Raw genomic sequence first — 18,171 nt, 5'->3', positions numbered from 1 at the left:
TGTCATTTCCACTCAATCGGTGTAGTTTCTACTTGTCTTTGTAATCTGCATTTCTTATCATTTAATTTGAATTGCAAATATACTGCTAAAAATCATCTTTAATTCATCTCTCATCTTCTCGCACATGGCGCCGTTCGCAAAGTTAACCATCCAGTATTTCAGAAGTCCTTGTTTCTGAGCTTTTATGGAGTATTATCTCTACCTAAAGAACTTCACTAGGCGACTGCAAAGCGCTGGGGAACCACAAGAATTTAAAACAAGCACCACTGAAGACAAAACGACGCAGAGAGCAACACTTTGACGTTCATCAATGAAAGTTCCAGGAACATTCATTCTATGACAGGTAATTTCTCTACGACGTATCAAGTTTTTATAAGTTAATCTTGAAATGCGGAAAGTCAAGTTACAAGTTAATTAGTTAGTTTTCGGGGCCGGTCATTCGTTTTGGTAAAAGTTGTTAAATTTTGTCTGAGAATTAAAAGCAGATGAAAGCAGTCTCATTCCAGTTAATAGCGTTAACCATTTAACCTTCTCAGAAAGTGCTAGCCAGGCGATTTTTGTTTTGTTCTGACAAAATGACTTGCTGTTTGTTTAGTGTTTTTGTTTTGTCGTTTAAATAATATTTTGAACTTGTTCAACAATATTCTATATGCACATGGCCATCTAGGAGCCATCTTGTGTCATTATGAAACTGTTCAACATTTGCTAAACACAGGTCGCAGCATTAATTAATTGATCAACATACAACTGAGTTTTGAACGTTTTGTCCTTAGCTTTTGGGTCATAACTAATGTACGGGGAAGTACGGTAACCTTGCCAAATACTGAAGCAAGGATAAGGGTCTGCCCCATTTGTTCAAAGAATAGTTACTTTATTTATCCCATCTTGGATAGTGGCGCCTGGTGATTAGGGGATCTAAGTTAAATTTCGCTGAAGAGATTTTTCCAAGGGCTGAATCCATTCCAAAAATCCAGACCGAAGGTGGGATTGGGGGGGGGGGGGGGTTGCAATAGAGCAGGAAGGAGAGAAGTGCAAATCCGTCCTCACGGACTTTGGACGTCTAGATACAAGCGAAAACTACCCCCAAATATATTTTTGGTATGAACTGTCACTGTTCATTTCCAGCTTATTCAATCAACTTGTCGGAATTCAAATCCAGACCGAAAGGTAGTATGGGTTAGCTGCAGTTTTACGATTGGAAGTGCCATGAGATGGGAGAAAATAACAACAACATTTGCCCTAGTGGTTTGTTTTCTGCAGGGGTGAGCTGTAGTTGGGTTTTTTAAAGTTATTAACGAATTTCCCATATCAACATGTGGTCTTGTCGTGAAGGCTTTCGGACAACCTTTTCTAAATTCCCGAGGTGGGCTTCAACTGTAGTGCCGTCATCCCAGTGTTCAAGGACATCATTAGTTCTTATTAAGAACCTCAAAGAAAGCAATCTTGAAAGTTTTGTGTGTCCTCTAAGTTTGATCTTTGCATAGCTCTAATACTCTGGAAGGTCGGGGTGGGGAGGGAGTGCTAGTGGTGATGAGAAGGAGGCATCCACCCTACTCCTCTCCCCCAAGGGTCTTAGAAAACCTCAAAAAAGCCCTAATTTATACCTATATTTTGTTGTAAATGTTTAGGATAAATGTTTACAAGAGATTCCAGAATTTCATTGGAGCTAGCAGCATATTACCAGTCCTGTTTTCTCAGAGCAACTCACATGTTGTTCCGTCAGCACAAATGGTCAGTATGCATCAACAATGCCAAATGGCGCTACATTTGAAGACGATTAATTAAATTGTGGAAATTTTAAGCGAAGTAAATAAGTTATAGTCCTTACCTCACTATTCTCTAAGATAGAGGTTATGTTGGCAAATCAGGGGTCGGGGCTTCAAAGTAAAATCGACATGTTTTCTTTTGGTACATTTAGTGATATAACCAATCTTAGATCCCGGCAAAACTGTGTTGAGCTGCGAAGCGTTAGAATTTTTGTGAAAGTATGGTTTGAGATGTTCTATCCATTCAGCAGTTTCAAAACTTGCCCTATACAGCGCGGGTGTGCTCATTTAGAAGGAAAAACGATAATGGCTACAGATGTCACTGTGATCTTTCCAAGACAGCAAAAAGTCATGGAAAAATATTAATCACAAGTGCTTTTAATTTTAGGGCAAACGGTGAATGCAACCTATCCTAGTGGAGTTAATCAGAAGTACAATTTAAAGAACAAGATAAATCATTGTCAACAAAAAAGTAAGTCAGTATTTTATCTGCTTTGCAAGAGTGACAGAGCTACTGGGCGATTTAAACAACAATTTAACTTACCTTCTCTTAACTAAACCTTGTCTTGTAATAAACTAGATCTAGAAGAAGGTATTCAACATGTAGTATCACTGCGTGAAAATCCCAGGTAACAAGTGCACTGGTCTAGGTTAAATAAGAGCATCATTCTACTGGCTGAGAGATGAACCAAATGAACTGAGAGGGGTTGCCGTAGACGCCTTTACACGTTAAAGTTTGATTCAGTTTTCTTTACGAATGCGCCACACAAATTCCAATGTCATCGGAAGCTGCCTTAGCGTACGCTGTTTCAGAGGTATACCTAAGCGACACTGCTAATCTATTTGGAATGCATAACAACTGGGTGATTTATCCCAGTTGCAGTGAGGATAAGACCTGAACTAAGGGAGCTGCCATAGGCGCCTTTCAATGCTAATGTTCTATCTTACTTGCCTTACGCACAAATTCAATTGACATCAAAAGCTGACTGAGTATCAGAGGCTTTCCTAAGCGACCCAGCTGATTCTTTTGACGTGCATTACAACTGTGCAGTTTACCCCAGTTACTATGACCTGGGCACTAAATTAACCAAGCTTACGTTGAATTTAAAGGGCAACACTGAACATGATGCATCGGATTAAAGTTAAAGTGGAAGTTCAATGCAAAGCGAAAGAAGAAACATTAATCACAGAAGGTGAGTTTCCCTTTCTTTTGCCTATTTAGAGTCTATTTAGATTGCTTGTTTTAGGGTAGTGGAAATTTTCGCCGATTTTAATTCCCGTTTATACATTTTTGGAACCAAAGACCAACGAGGGTCTGCCATCTGCTGGTTTTTCTCAAATGATCGTGTCATAGAGTGGAGACACTTTACCCTGATCAAATCAAACCATTAACACCCATGGGTATACTCCGAGCATTTGACCTTACACCGTGCAGGGGGAATGGTGAATTTGAAGCGGGTTTGTCTTTATGGTCTCACTGGCAGAATTCTCGCGTGAGTTTTTCGTGGTTTGAGGGATTGAGGAGGTCTCCAAGGACATCTGGGATTTCGCCTTGAAAACAAATTGATCTGTGCATTTAGCCCTCACACGCCACGTAACGTTTTATATGGAGCACTGATTCCGTTCTCATTTTGATGGATTGGGTTGGTAAGCAACTCGTCTGTACCCCTTTACAGTCCACCCTGGCCTCATCCACTGTTTAAGTCGTTCTTACTCATGTTCTCTGCCACTAGAATCTTAACTAGTCCCTCACAATAAAAAAACTTATTTTCTATAATAGGGATTAAATTCAAGCAGAGAGATTGACGGAAACGGGAAAAGAAGAAAATCAAAGAAATTGCTGACAATGGTGAGTTGGGTTGCTGAAGATGTTTTTCGAAGCTCACAGCCCTTGAAAATTCGAAGCGTAGGAATCTTACAATATTAAGCTTACATCGTGATTTAAAATTAAGCTAATAACACGTTACCCTTTTACCTGGTAAATGACTTCCACGCTCTCTTGTCTCGTGACCTATAAGAACAATATTTATTTTCTCGTGAGTATCGATACCAAATTCCAATGACATCGAATATTTGATATTGTTGATATTGATAAAGGCCCACTCTAAATGTTGAACGCAACATTTGCGACCAAGGAGAATGATGAAGACGTTCATATGGCTAAAGAGAACTTTCACTCTTCCAACAAATTGACGTTTAATTGTTGGAAATTGTGTCTAAATTTCAAAGCTTGATTGAAAAAGAGGAGATTTAATTGTTCTACAAATTGGATTTTATTATCGCGTATTTTCGCTTTTTAAAGGTTCTTCGCGCCACCAATTTGGATTCCGTGACGTCATACAGCTGTCCAATTATTCTACACAAAAGAAAATCTGCTTCCTGGCAATAGCGGCAACCGTATGACGTCATAAAACCCAAAATGGCGGCGCGCGGGAAATTTACGCTCGAAAACGGGCGGTAATCATATCCAATTTTTAAAACACTAAAATGTTATTTCCACTTTTTAAACTATGTTTTGAAATTTAGACAGAACTTTTAACAATTTAACGTCAATTTGTTTGGACGAGTAGAACTTTCTTGCGCGCGATATTGTACCAATGTTAGCCTCAGTGTTACACCGCGTGTCTCGGCCCTAAGAAAAACAGGAACATTTTCGAAATCTCAGGGAGGATAGAACTCTTCAAATCAGGCAAACCAGGCTTGTAAAATTTTCGCGGGTAAGATTACTGCGTTGTTCGTGTGTAAAAAGAAACTTGTTGAAAAACGTGTCCAGTGAATGACCGAAGGTATGGGATAGAGTTCATTGCCACCCTGCTTTTGTGTCTTGAATACCTGCTCAAAGCTAGCAATATGGATGACAGTTTTGATCTGGGAATGAATGGCCTTAGAAACGTACCCTAATACCTTTTAGATTGTTGGGACTCAATGGTTTATCCATAGCTACCCAATTCAAAATTAATGTCATTTGGCCGTTATGCACCTAGTTAAAACAAGTATTTTAATACTTTCATCCCTGTTGAGACTATTTTCGTCGCCAAAGCAAGAGATGTTGAACCTTAAAGAGTTAACTGAGATAAATAAAGGTGATTAAAATTTAACTTTCTAAATGCAGATTTTGATTCAGGTTTTCAGGACGCTTTGTAGATGACAAGCCTTGACATCACAAGCATGGGAACAAGAGCAAGCCAAGCACTTTTTTTAGTCAAGGTAGAACATAAGTATTTTAAATTATTTTCCAAAAGCTGACTAAGATCGAACTTTGTTTTCTTCGGTGAATCGAACTCTCTGTAAACACGAAGGCGCACTGTATCAAAGAGCCTCGATTAGCATTGAATTTTTTTCACGTGAATTTTCTAACCATTTTCTGTATTTTTTATTGTTTTCAAGAAATTTCACGCCGCGGTAAGACCATTGTTTAGGTTTCGTAACAGGACGGAGTGAAATGTTGTTTTCTTCGTTAAAGAAACTATCAATTTTATAGCTGAGACATGTTCGGTTTAATTTAAAATTATTTGCAATTGTCTACAGGTTTGGCCAACTTCAGAAGTTTGAAATTCTCTAAATCTGCCCGGTTTTGTCGGGTTTTGAAAGCAATTATATATTTATTTTTAAACAATGACTTGATTTCTGATATAAAACAAATTCATACCAAAGCGACCGTATACGTAACTGCTAGCAAATTCTGCGTGTCGATTACAGGCAACTTTTAAGTTTAATTTCAAATTTCAGTTTTCAGCCGGGTTTGATGGAAAAATCGTGAAACGTTGTACTCTTCGGTGACTGTAGTCAATATGCATTTTGCTTATTTTTTAGCGGACCCGAAAACATTTTCAAGTGCAATCTCGGTTAAAACCATAGATTTCAAGATGAAGATTTCGACTAAAACACATGCCAATTTATTTGATGCGCACGTTACAACAACAAATAAACGAAACTAGGATTTTTATGGAAAGGTCTTGTTTACAGTGCGTCTTCGTGTTGATTTTGCATTTGCGAAGTTCAGAAAACTAACAGTTTTTCTATGAATCAATTGCAAGACGCTTTCGGCAAACTTAGTTTTTCTAGACATGGAAATTTTCAGCAAAGTTCAAGATACCGCAATTGTTGATTTTTTAATCAAATTTGATCAACCAACGGATGTTCAAAATTAATAAATTTTTGCTCAGCCTTGTAAACTTTTTAATCTCTTTCGTTGTTAGGGTAACGGCTGTCCAATTTGGTCTAATTTTCCCGCCAAAAGACTTAGAAAAAAATACGGGCGCCAAAAATACGCATGCGCCGTTTTTTTTTTCATTTTTCATAGCCAATTTTATATTTGTTCAGTAATTAAAGAACTTATTGATCTCAACAATAAAAGTCACACTCAAGCAGTTGTTTCAATTTCATTGTGTCCTTTATTTTCCGTTTTATTATATACAATACTTTTAGTTAATTAATTAAGTAAGAATCAATTAATTAGTCAAAATGTGTGTACAAATTTTTTTCCTATTTATACTAAGTCTTTTGGCGGGAAAATTTGGAAAAATTTGCACAGCGTTTTCCCTGGCAACAAATTTGGCCAAAAAAATTACGGGGTACTCTTTGAACATTTCTCGTTCACAAGAAAACTCAAAGAGTAACCCTACAAATTTTGCCCGCCAGATAAATATAAACCACCTCGGATAGAAACTTAAAGCAATTGCCAATGTTTGTTCAGTTTCTGGCTAATTTTTAAAGCGAAGGTTTAAAATTTTCCACCAAACGTTCGTTTAAGTTGTGTTTCATTTCCGAGGTGATTTCTGCTTTAACATGCAATCTAAAGTCATCTTCACAAGGCTAAATAAAGTTTGCAACTTGTGTTGTCAAATACAAGTTGGCGTGAAAGAACATCGCATTGCAAAAGCGGCTCTCAAACTTGCTGAAAAACTGTTTGTTTGTTTGTTTGTTTGTTTTTGCAACGTTTTAACACGCAAAATCATATTTGACAACACGAGATTGGAAACCTCAGTTTGCCGAGTGAAGGCGATAACTTTAGAAATTAAGAAGCGACATGGCAATTCCAAGACAAAATTTTGCAACAGAAGAAGAAGCGTTTTGGATTGTCGCGAAATACTGATTGTTTCAGGAAAGTTTTAACTTTGAATTGATACTTCGAGGTCTTTTCCTTCAAACTGTTGCAAAATTGTCTAACTTGCAATGTCGCTTTTTTGTGACCTTGTTTAACCGGCAGAGTACTAAACTCCACGTCCATATACAGTGTTACACAGGACAAGACATTAGTGGTGAAAGCATCTAGAAAATGATACACGTACAACCCACACCCAAATTTGAAAACTATTCTGGTTTGCGAGTATCAAGACAATTCGTCCTAAGTGATGTTCGAAAGCTTTTTCACTCTACATTTCGTTTCTTTTCACAGATGTACTCTTGTGATCGATGAAGACAATTTTCATTCGTATTCGCTAAATTAACTCCTTCTCTTGTTCTTACCCTTTTAGCCAAAATATTAAAAAACATTGCGAAGACTAGTTCCTTGGAAAACAATCTGTAGTTATGGTTATTTAATTTTCACTGATCGAGAAAGTAGATTCCTTGCTTACAAGTTTGGTGAATCAATCTCGTTTTAGAAATTTCTTTTCAACTATCAATCAAAAGAATTCTATTCACTCTTTAGTTTTAGCCAAATTTCGTCCAATTTGAACACCAATGTCTTTAGTGATTCTTTGGTTTTTGTTTCCACTTGTCACAATTTCGTTTTGTCTTGTGCCTTTCGTTTCGTTGCCAATTGTTATTGAAAATTAATAGTTTGAGCTTTCACTCGTTCCCCTTGTCCAATGCAACACTGATACAGTTAAATAAGGTCTTAAAATATCAAGTAAATTACTGAAACTAATGTCTGGTTGAGATAATGCAAACAATTCGAACGTAAAAACTAGACAGAGAGCCAACGCTTGAGCGCAAAAAAAGTTTACAAATTTCTTTTTCTGTAAGTTAGAATGGTTGTTATCTATAATTTTTTAAGTTTATTTTCTCGATTTTCGAGGTAATGGACCACAAAAACATAACTAAAATCTGTTTTTTTTCGAACATGAAGAAGTTCTTTTCTTACGACCGAAAACCGGTTCAATTTTTTGCTGTGTTTATTTTCACCCATATGATTTCTCATTTTGTTTCTCATTTCCAGTACTTCAAAGTGCGAATTCCAGAACAGAACAATTTTTAAACAACTTTATACGCATTCCTTGCTATTTCGACCTATATTCCAACGAACGACTTATGTAGGAATTCACAAAAAAACATTTCAGTTAAAAGAAGACAAATTTCACTACGGTACCAGGAAATAGCTGGTATGAACTCAATTTGATAGCTTTGAAAAACATTTCTGGAGTAGGACTCCACTTTCCCCTTCAAATAACATTTTAACACTTTAATATTTGAAATTTTACACAAATAGAAGCAGTGAACATCCAAATGAACGAAAACAAACCTTTACGGAAATTTACTTGCGGTTATTAAGCAAGTGCAAGTGCTTGAAAGTAATGGAAATTAGTGCTTGCCACCTACAGCAGTAAAAACTTCCCGTTGATCGGATTATTTTTCGTTTTTCGAACTTTTGAAACAAAATCTGAAAATTTCGCGCCAGAGACTACAAAGTCAAGTTTCAAATATTCTATTTCAATAGGCTGGCCGTAAGATACGGCACCTTTCAAAAGCTTAAAATACACGATTCGTGGAAATAAATACAAATAAATGCATAATCTTGTTTCCACTGGTGTAAAAGTCAACTTTGTTCCAATTTAATTTTGCCACTAGCATTTCTTTCAAATCATACGAGCTAAAAGAACAAAATCGTGAACGGTATAAATCCCATTTTCAAAGCATGGAATGACTAGATGCTCCCTAACTGATTTCCAATTGCCTGAATATTTTTCGAGGAAATATAGCACTTTTGAATCGACAGTCTTTTGCGGTCTTAAACTCTTTTTTTCCGCCTAACTCGAATGCCGAAGACGTTTTAAAGCGCTTATGCAAACATTAGCTCGACCAGACACTAGTTTACTATCTGTTATAATATGTCAAGAGAACGTAAGGTATTAAGGAAGCCTTTAATTTATTGTCACCTTTCCCCGAAAGTTTTTGCTTAGAATGATTATAAATGATTTCGTTAAATCGCTTTAATTAATTGCTCATTAGGCAATTTTGTACAATAAGAAATATAGGAAGAAATGATCGTGCGCATTTGCTTTTCTGCGACAATTTGGTACTACAATTTTGTCCTTATCTTTGGAATAAGGATTCCCTTTGGAGCCTTACCTTCCCTTGACAACTACAAAAACTTACAAGGTTCAACTGCCAGGTGCAATGTCCAATGGTCTTTTAAGATCCATAGCTCATTTCGAGAGCCACGATTAGAAAACATCCTAAACAGAAGAAAGATTTTCAACGCTGATGCATTCGTTGCCTTCTTCCCCTAACAGGCTTGAAAACCCTGTTTAAACTGGGTCACCCATACCTCAACCGCACCCCTAATCAATGTTTCCTTAATTCCACAAAACGTTTATGACACGAAATATTTAATCAGCAAGAGATGCCTAGGAATCGTTTTTCACCGTAGTGGAATTTAGTAGCCAAATTTTTTGTTTTTGTTGTTTAAATAGATCATGTGCTAGCATTTTGTCAGTGTCACTTTCAAGTTTTTCCACTTCTTGTCGTTTTTCTAGTTCTTAATTCTCTTTGATGAATTTTGAGTGGAATGCTTCACATTTTGAACAACTAGCCTTCATATAAAACTCCAGATTTGGACCCCTCTGATTTAAGGTGAAGAGGTGCCGCCTTACACCCAACCCTCACCCAATAATAAATCTTTTTTTGATCATTAACAGTCAGCGTTTTGAACGCGATTTAGTATGTCTTTGCTTACCTCAGTTTTGAAAAGTCTTATCTTGTTACATTCGATATAACGGTAACATTTTCGTTTCCGTAACGATGGCATCTGGCAGTTTAACCTTGCAATGTAACTATCTGATAAATAACCCAACTTTGAGCGATCGCTGTCTTACTTATAGGAGTTTCGTTGTCGACTTTAAAATCAGCCAAGATAAATAAGATGAAAAGATTCATCGAAATTTTAAGTTCTATCTATCAACTATAGAAATTTACGAAGAACTGTAAATTCAGCTGATCAAACGAAAACATTTTGTGAATGTACGAGATCGCTCAAAGTTGACGTTAAGTGTTGTCAATAAAAAAATATCTCTTAATGGACGATTGCTGGTATATTTGGACAAAAACAAGAAACGCAACCTGCACTTTCAATGGTTCAACAACAAGAAAGAATCGGTTAACTTTGCGAGCTGAAGAATTTTTCGTTTAACTACACGAGTATATGACGTCAATTTGCTTCAGGGGCCTAGAACCTCCCCGTTCGTGGTCAATATAAAAACAACATTTTAAGTGTCATTTCCCAAAAACTTCCTTCAGTTTTGTCACATATGATCATCGTCCACCAGAGGTATTTTTTAGCAAAATAAATCAATTTTCTTAGCTTATCTTTAATCCCGTTTCCTGCAGTCCATTCATTGCTCTGTGATTCTTTTCGTCTTCTTGGGCATTGTTCTTTCCTTTGATGACTTCACCTTTAAGAAAGAAATAATAAAAAAAACTCATGAGCTATTTTTTTCAGAAAATGCAAAGTACACCCATTTATTCCAAGGTCAGTAAAGGGATCCTTTCCTTCCTAGCTGTCGAGATTACTTGGCTTGCCTCACAAGAGATAAATTGAATTTGACAACTAAATTTTCATTGAAGCCTTTAAATTAGCTCAAAGAAGTATTTCTGGAGTATATTTTCAAGCTTTCAGCAGGTCAGAGAAACTTTAATACGAAATATTGTCATCGCAACAAAGCCCGTGAAAGGACGAAAGGTGCCACGTCAAAGCGCGTGCTCAGTGTTTCGAACAAGTTGATCCAAAATGGCTTGAACATTGAACGGCGAACAAAACCAACTTCCTCGCAGCCTTTTCTTTATTTTCCCTCTCTTTCTCAGGATAGGATTTTGTGTGATAGCGACTGGAATTGAAAATTCGCGAATTCTGATATTATTGTACTTCGGAAAATACGTTGAACTGAATCTGTTCAAGCTAGTAGGCCAAAATAATTCCAGGTGCTGCTCGCTTACCAAGAGTTCGAAAGATTGTGGGTCTGTGGGCTGAAGTCCTATGAAAATATATACTCACCATATGTATTTGAAGCCTTCTTAATTCCATTTCGGTACATTTTCAAGAGCAGAGTTCGTCCTCACACGTCTTCACTTGTCGGCAAGATGCGAAATGTAGAAGATGTAATGAATATGCATTAGATCACGGAACCAATCAACAACTGCTAAAAACGGCACCAGTGCGAATTTTGACAAGAATGCGCGCCTTAATTGATATGCTTATGAATTAATATGCTATCGCCTTTGTCGTTCTAAACGCCGGCGTATCAAAATGGCAACCATTTCTGAAGGTCCCTCAAACCAGGATATATTCATTGCGGAAATATTGGTTCCCCGCTCACGGGTGTAATTTTGAACGGTTTTTAATCAGTGCAGTGGTCTGATTTCACTTCATTTCATTTAAACTGGTTTCTCCACTCCTAATACTAATACAAGTATTAGTTACAAATATCAAATAGATTACACTAGACCATATTCGTATTCTCGGTATTGAACTGGATCGAGCTTGCAATGGAGGCTCTTGCGGGGGAATATATTAGAAACTATTTGCATGTGAAAAGATTTCCCCGCATAAGCCTCGTGTGCAAGCTAGTTCCAGTTCAACACCGAGAATACGGTCTATTAACTTGAATACAATTCCTATTTGGGAGGGGAGGAGAGGGGCACCTCTAGTAAAACTAATACTGTGCCCCTTATAATAGGCCAAGAAACTAATTATTTAGTTAAAATTAAGTAGAATAGGAAAATAAAAAAAATGGCAAAAGGAAAAAAATATATAAAATGAAAACGAATATAACAGGGATAATGAATCATTAAAATTGAGCACGGTAATAGTGATAGTGTGCTTTTCTAAACATTTTTTAGCGGATTTGTTCTTAATTGGCTGATTAAGTAATGATTTTAATTTTTTTTATTATCTGTTATGTCTGCCCAACAAAGTTATTTTTTTTATAAAGGTATATAGGCTTTTTTTGTTTTCAAAATCTTCGGATTTGCATGTTTGGGAGTTGGCAGGTCTGGTTTACCAAAAATGCGCACGCCGTTAGCCATTTTTGTGGACCAACTATCTGCCGTTAAACTGTCGGTGATTTTCAGGTGGGCTGTGGTAATGTTGGTGATCAGCTGAGGGCAAGGCAGTCAGAGGAAACCTAAAAATTCTATATCAAACAATTATTCCACGAGCGCGCGTTGGATAATAGATGATAGATACCGATAGCCAACAAGTGGCGTATCACCAAGTTGACTATAATCATAACATATCCAACAGGCACTAGTGCAATAACTGTTTAAAATAAAAACAACCAAGAAATATTGCTACATCTCGCTGATTACATTGTGTAAGTAAAACCAGAAGGCGATTTATTAGCCGCTAACACAATCAAAACCTCTGGAATTGCAATATCCAACGATCCTTTTTTTTTTTTTTAATAATTTTAATATATTTAATACAAATAGCATAGTATAAAGATAAATCACATTGTAAAAGTCTGTCATATTTATTTGATATAGTGAAATACTTTACTGCATACAAAGCAGATAAACTTGAGTAAAATAACGCGTTATGTTTACAAAAGTATTATAAATTTACATCTTTAAAAAATGTGCGAAACACAATTAATTACACAACGCTTCAGGGCCTTTTTACACAAGCTATTTTTGATGTGATTTTGGAGGCAAATTCAAGAGCGATTCATTTCAAATCTCCTGTGCGATTTCACAGCGATTAGCAGTGATTTGGGAGATTCTTATAAGTGACATAGCGCATACGGTGAGAAAAATATGAGCCTCCGAGGAGGGTGGGGTTGACAAGTTCTTGGGTCATAACCAAAATCACCCACTCCTCCCACCCCCCTGCGACCAGGCGACTTTTATCGCAGGGTAAAGTACATGCTCTTCGATCATCACAATCACACGAAATTCAGTTGCTAATACTTGATACAGAGAATTTGAAGTCGTCCTTAAAAATCTCCGCAAAAGTGGCTTCTAAAATCGCAAAAAAATCGCTTGAGTAAACAAGGCGCATGATCAAAAATTGCAGAATATCATATAAGCTTATTAAACAATGGCTCACAGTGTCATGCGGTATGCAAATAAACTGAATAAAATTATACTCGCCAAACTCGCTGTTTACATATTAAGCTCAGAACATAATTAATTAAGGGACTGGTTAGGAAACCTTGCCATGAAAACAATGGTGCCGCAATTTATGTTGGAAGGGCCGCGACCCTGCACAATACTTTGTTTTAACGTTCACACCACAGTTGAATATCTTAACAAAAACGTTTGGATTGGTCAATTGCTCCAACGCATTCCAAATTCTATTGTTATTTGTGCAAGGTCAAGGCCAAAAAGGCATGACAAAAACATACAACGAAGAAGTTTGTCAGGTTTCATAACCATAGCCTTTAATTACCTATGTTCAGAACTATATCTACTCTAACCGAGAGTTGGCAGCTTGTAAAGGTGGTTTAATGTATTTAACAAATCGACGGCAGTTTTCTATGGGCTATGAGAGTATAGACCATAGAAAACTGCCGTCGATTTGTTTTTTTTTACAATAACATGGAAAAATACGAGCGGAATTGGTTTTATTCTCCGTTTAGAAAGCGCGCGCGTTACATCTGACGTCATTTTTATTGTCTAGTATCTTATAGACAACAGCTTAGAGCCAATCAGTGCGCGAGAATTTTGACAGTTATTGTAAAATTTATTTTCCTGGAAAATACTTGAAATGAGCGCGAACTGAGAGGCTGAAAGCAACAGTGTTGAAAACAAATGATGGTTTGCTCTAACGTCAAGATTCAGTTTCACTTGATGTCTATATGACTATTTTCCCCATCCCCCCACCCCTAGGATAGAATTGACTACCCATTTACGCAACTTCGTAGAGAGATATGTGGAGTAAAGTTTCTTGTCTAACGATCGCACAATTTGGACAAAATTTGTGGCACAAAGCCTGGGCTAGCGAAAAAAACAAACTGTTCTTGTTTTTTTCCCTTTTTGGTATCTTCAGGGGTCAACTTTTCTGAATGAAAAATAAAGATCTAAACTTACTCGACGGAAATCCTCTTTACACAATGATTCCGAAATTTCATTTTCATTTCAGTGTGTTTGGTATAAACGTCATTATGAAACTGAAAATGTGCAATTAAATGCGGAATAAAAATTTGGATTAAAACTCGCGCACGCGCCGATCATGACAGTTTCCCTTTAACTATATATAGCAGAATACGCGCTGTAACAAGCTATAAACTATACGTTCTAGTGAGTGGCAGCAAACCTTCAGTCTTTAAGATACGTCACATTAAAACTTAGCCAACCTGAAAGCAGAGGTTGCTCGACGACGGGCACTGCTGTTCGTAAATGTGTCCGCGCTCCTCCCCCCCCCCCCCCCCGTCCCCTCCCCCACACTCCCCCGGAGGAGGAGGCAGAAATTGAGCTTTTAAACAGGACTGACGTAGAAACCTCTGCTTACACCTGGTAAACTGAGCTGCTTGCTTTCTCTGAAAAGGCCACACAAGAACTGACTATCAATACCGATCAGTACTGAGCAGTCGGTACCGTATCCAGCGGTATCCACATATCGTTTCAATTCAGAACAGCTTACATCAAAAATTAGTATTTACTATATATTGGCAAAAAGCCAGTTACATTCACTTGAACACAAAGTTGCACTTCATCTGGACAAAGCAGGTAGAATTTTCCAAACCTCATGTTCACAATAAAATCCGTCTTTACTGTTGGCTTATCTTAATCCACTTCTTTGACAGGGATTTTATCAATGTCTTTACTAACACGATTTTATCCCTAAACTTACGCCTTTTATGTTTTGGTGGTGGTGTCACTTCGATCCCAAAATCGTTCTTCAAAATACCCACAAACTGTTTCATCGTGACGTAGTACATGGTCACGTCTTCTTGGTCGCAGGGCTTGGAGCCACCCTGAGATGGCGTTTGTTCGTCTTGTGGCACTAGGAGGACGTCACCTGAAAAATCAAAAGTTCGTATTAGGCGATTATGCTCTTTTAAGGAAAACAGCACAAAATATCACCTGTGTATACTTGTGGGCAACTGAAGGAAGCCTTTTCAATAACATACAATAGAAATACAAGTACGTGGTCTGTGAGATGTGGTCTGCTTACAGAACGTCAAGGTTGAGGAAGCTCAAAGCAACATGGAAGGTATGGTGTGGAAGTCGCGCTTTCTAATGAAAATGTTTAGGCAGTGAGCTTCACGATGGAATGTGTAGCTGGCGGCAGATTGTTCTCGAGGGGGCAAAGTTTTGGAAGCGAAGTGACGAGAAAACTGAAGAGGATGCTGGTGATGGTGGCATTTTTGAGTCGTTCGTGTGCGCCGAAACGTATAGTACTTTAACGAAACTCCCAGAAAAGGGCTTTTCAGTGACAATAATAATTAATTTACAAGGTTATACGTCAAGACAATAGTAAATCTAAAAGTTACAATGCTGCAATGATTCATATAAGAAGAGTAAAAATTAAGCTAAAGAATGGTCGCTAAAAATAACCAAATCAACCAAAGAGAAGCTGCATTATCTCTTCGACAGGCTCTAAGAATTTTAATTTTTTATGTACCTTTGCAAGGACCGGGGTGTCTGACATCAATAAACCTCTTTGTCGTACACATTTGAGTTTTTAAACTGCAGTAGTCCACGTAAGTCTTGTTGTCGCTGCCACAGACTATCGTGGACCAAGAATTCTTACTTAACGCGTCCGATCCTTCACATGAGCACGTGACACAGCGCGGTCTCCCAGCGTCATCCTGCACACATTTCTTTTTAATCAGCCTCACCGAGGGGTCGAAGAAAGAGTCACTCGTCATGTCGCATGTGATAATGTCGCATGTTGCATTTGCTAATGGAAAAAGAATCAATACTATCAGTCTCAAACATTAAGATTGGATTCAGAAAGTTTTTCATTGCTTGAACGTTTCACGTGCCTAATCCACGCAAAGAAAGGTCGGTAAAGTGTGACCATATATATGAAGAGTGCGATTAGGTCTGATCCCTGGCGCCGCGGCTCTGGGTTTACGTTCCCAAAGCTTTGTCCAGTGTTAAAGGGGAACTGGGATTTTGACCTTTTTATCGTGAAAATGGTGCGACAACGCCTTCTCTTAGTTACAAAATAATTCTAGAACATCAAGAAAAAGACATCAACTGAATTCTTAAAAAGAACGAGTCATGACCTGCTCTAGTGCATTTTGGGAACGAAAACGCGAGAACTTGAAAACAGTTTCCCTAACGTTTTTCAAGTTGCAGTCCATTCTAACCCAGTCCATCTGTGGCCAGAGACACTCATGGATAGTCTTAGTACACTGGGGTGATAATTTACAACAAATTTGAGCAATACTTTTAGATTTCTGTTGATTAAATAAAAACATTTTGAAGCTTTTCATACAACACCAGATTCCCGTGATACTTCCCCTTTAATCTAGAATACTGACAAGAGTGAAAGCTTTTTCTTTTACAGATACTATTGAAGCTTCATTAACCCCATAAGCCCTAATGGTGATCAACATCAACTTTCTCTTTGTAATATCAATGCTTTTTCAAGCCTTGAGGTCATGAGAATTAAGGATATGATTACCCTACGTGAATTTTCTTGATATTTTAATAACTTCCCCCCAGAACTTTTACAAGAAAAGCATGGGAAAACTGGCACGCACATTCGAAAACGCTTTTCAGAGGGAACACGTTTGAAAACAGAGCCGTATCGTATATATCGGTATGGACAGCAAAAATGGAGCGTTTTGAAAACGCTGACGCAGGAAATTTCACAACCTCAGGCGTGAGCGCGTCTATTTGTCGTATGCGCTGATGGCTGTTGTAGCATCTCTCGTAGGCGTCGTAGCGGTTTCAGCGTATTCGAGCGTTTTACTGTGGACAGAGGAAAACGCTACTGTGGGCGCGAAGCTTTTCGATGGGTCTCGGAAAACGGACCGGGGCGCTTAGAAAACCGTATCATTGTAGACGAAGCCTCAACCAACTCAGTTGAGGCGGGTTTTGGACCGTCAATACCGGGAAGCGTTGCGTTACGACGCCAACAAAGGCTACCGACGGGTGACAAGTGTTGCGTGACAACACTGGTTACGGTCTCACCAAGTGACCAAGTGACTTTCTACTTACCAATACATTTGCCATTATACGCCTCGCCAATGGTTTTCCCCTGTCTGCATGTTTCCATTCTGAGGTGACAGCTGCTGTCATACTGTAAACCGTCTGCTCCACACACAGGGCCACCTTTCCTCGCATATTTAGAACAGTCCACACACGCCACACAGTATGCCTTCTGGTATTGATCAATCATACACGTGCGGTTTCTACGACAAACCACGTCAGCGCACCCGGCTGGAAGAAAGCACACAATATGAGTTGGAATGCTTACGAGAAGCTTTTCCTTACATGATCATAAGGTTGGGTAAGGAGACGTTTCCTATTCGCTAAGTGCGTCAGTTCTGGTAACCATAACAGAGTACTTGTTAGCCAACCAGAAATGGCATTAAATTGAGTGCACAATTGGTACAAAACACGGGAAAAGTTATGTACCCAAATCACCTAAATGACGAGCTGAAGAAACCACGTTCACACTTTGAAGGGCTAGGGAACAAACTGACGTTCAACAAGCAGTAGAAAAAAGCTATCCCACCCCAAAGTTCCAACACAAATGCATCGATTGCTCACTTACTTCGACATCTTCCTTCATACGCCACTTCAACGTTTGGCCTGCCTTCCCGACATGCCTTCCTCTTGAGAGCACATTCATTGTCGTATGTCTCGCCATTTGTGCCACACACTGGTTGGTACGCTCGATCGCCATGGCAACCATGACAGACGCATTTGGTCCTACCATTGCCCTTGTCCCTGCACACCTTTCCCCTGGGGCAAACTTTCCCCTCGCACGGGTTCATGCTATAAGCTTAAAAAACAAAGAAAGCAATAATATTAACTTCGGTTTAAGCGATTTCTTCGAGAGTGTTTGATTCAGACACCCAACACATCCTTCAGTTCGGAAACCAAAAGCCACTGGGCCAAACCACTCCTTTTGAATCTTATTAGCGTCCTAAACTAAGAAACTCATGGAGAACCCGGGAAAACAGACGCAGAAAAACGTGCAGCTGGTATCAAGCGCGGGAAAACATGTAACGGGTACCAAGCGCGGGAAAACATGCGACCGGCACAAAGCGCTGGACCAAGC

General features: G+C 38.4%; 1 protein-coding gene and 1 long non-coding RNA gene across 10 annotated transcripts in view; one reads left to right on the top strand and one right to left on the bottom strand.

Moving 5' to 3' along the window:
* Positions 1-309: 309 nt before the first annotated feature.
* LOC146468147 (uncharacterized) lies at positions 310-5,099 on the top strand. 2 transcript variants are annotated; one of them, XR_014867575.1, is made up of 5 exons: positions 1,629-1,731; positions 2,155-2,238; positions 2,877-2,959; positions 3,547-3,615; positions 4,899-5,099. It is a non-coding gene; the product is annotated as an uncharacterized LOC146468147 (long non-coding RNA). The 2 variants fall into 2 exon arrangements; XR_014867576.1 differs by lacking the exons at positions 1,629-1,731; positions 2,155-2,238 and adding an exon at positions 310-343.
* A 7,255-nt stretch (positions 5,100-12,354) lies between these two features.
* The window catches only part of LOC146468146 (follistatin-A-like), a 30,479-nt gene continuing 24,662 nt past the window's right edge, over positions 12,355-18,171 (bottom strand). For all 8 annotated transcript variants that reach the window (XM_085124724.1, XM_085124725.1, XM_085124721.1 and 5 more), the window contains 4 exons: positions 17,662-17,892; positions 17,103-17,324; positions 15,553-15,831; positions 12,355-14,946 (listed from right to left, as the gene is read on the bottom strand). In XM_085124724.1, coding sequence (XP_084980850.1) covers positions 14,696-14,946; positions 15,553-15,831; positions 17,103-17,324; positions 17,662-17,892 — 983 coding nt within the window. In that variant the 3' untranslated portion in view covers positions 12,355-14,695. The remainder of the gene's footprint in view (positions 14,947-15,552; positions 15,832-17,102; positions 17,325-17,661; positions 17,893-18,171) is intronic.

The sequence above is a fragment of the Pavona decussata genome, unplaced genomic scaffold, assembly GCF_977016875.1.
Source record: "Pavona decussata unplaced genomic scaffold, jaPavDecu1.1 SCAFFOLD_133, whole genome shotgun sequence".
Lineage (NCBI taxonomy): Eukaryota > Metazoa > Cnidaria > Anthozoa > Scleractinia > Agariciidae > Pavona > Pavona decussata.
The sequence above is the reverse complement of the archived record's forward strand: the minus strand, read 5'-3'. Positions and strand labels throughout refer to the sequence as shown.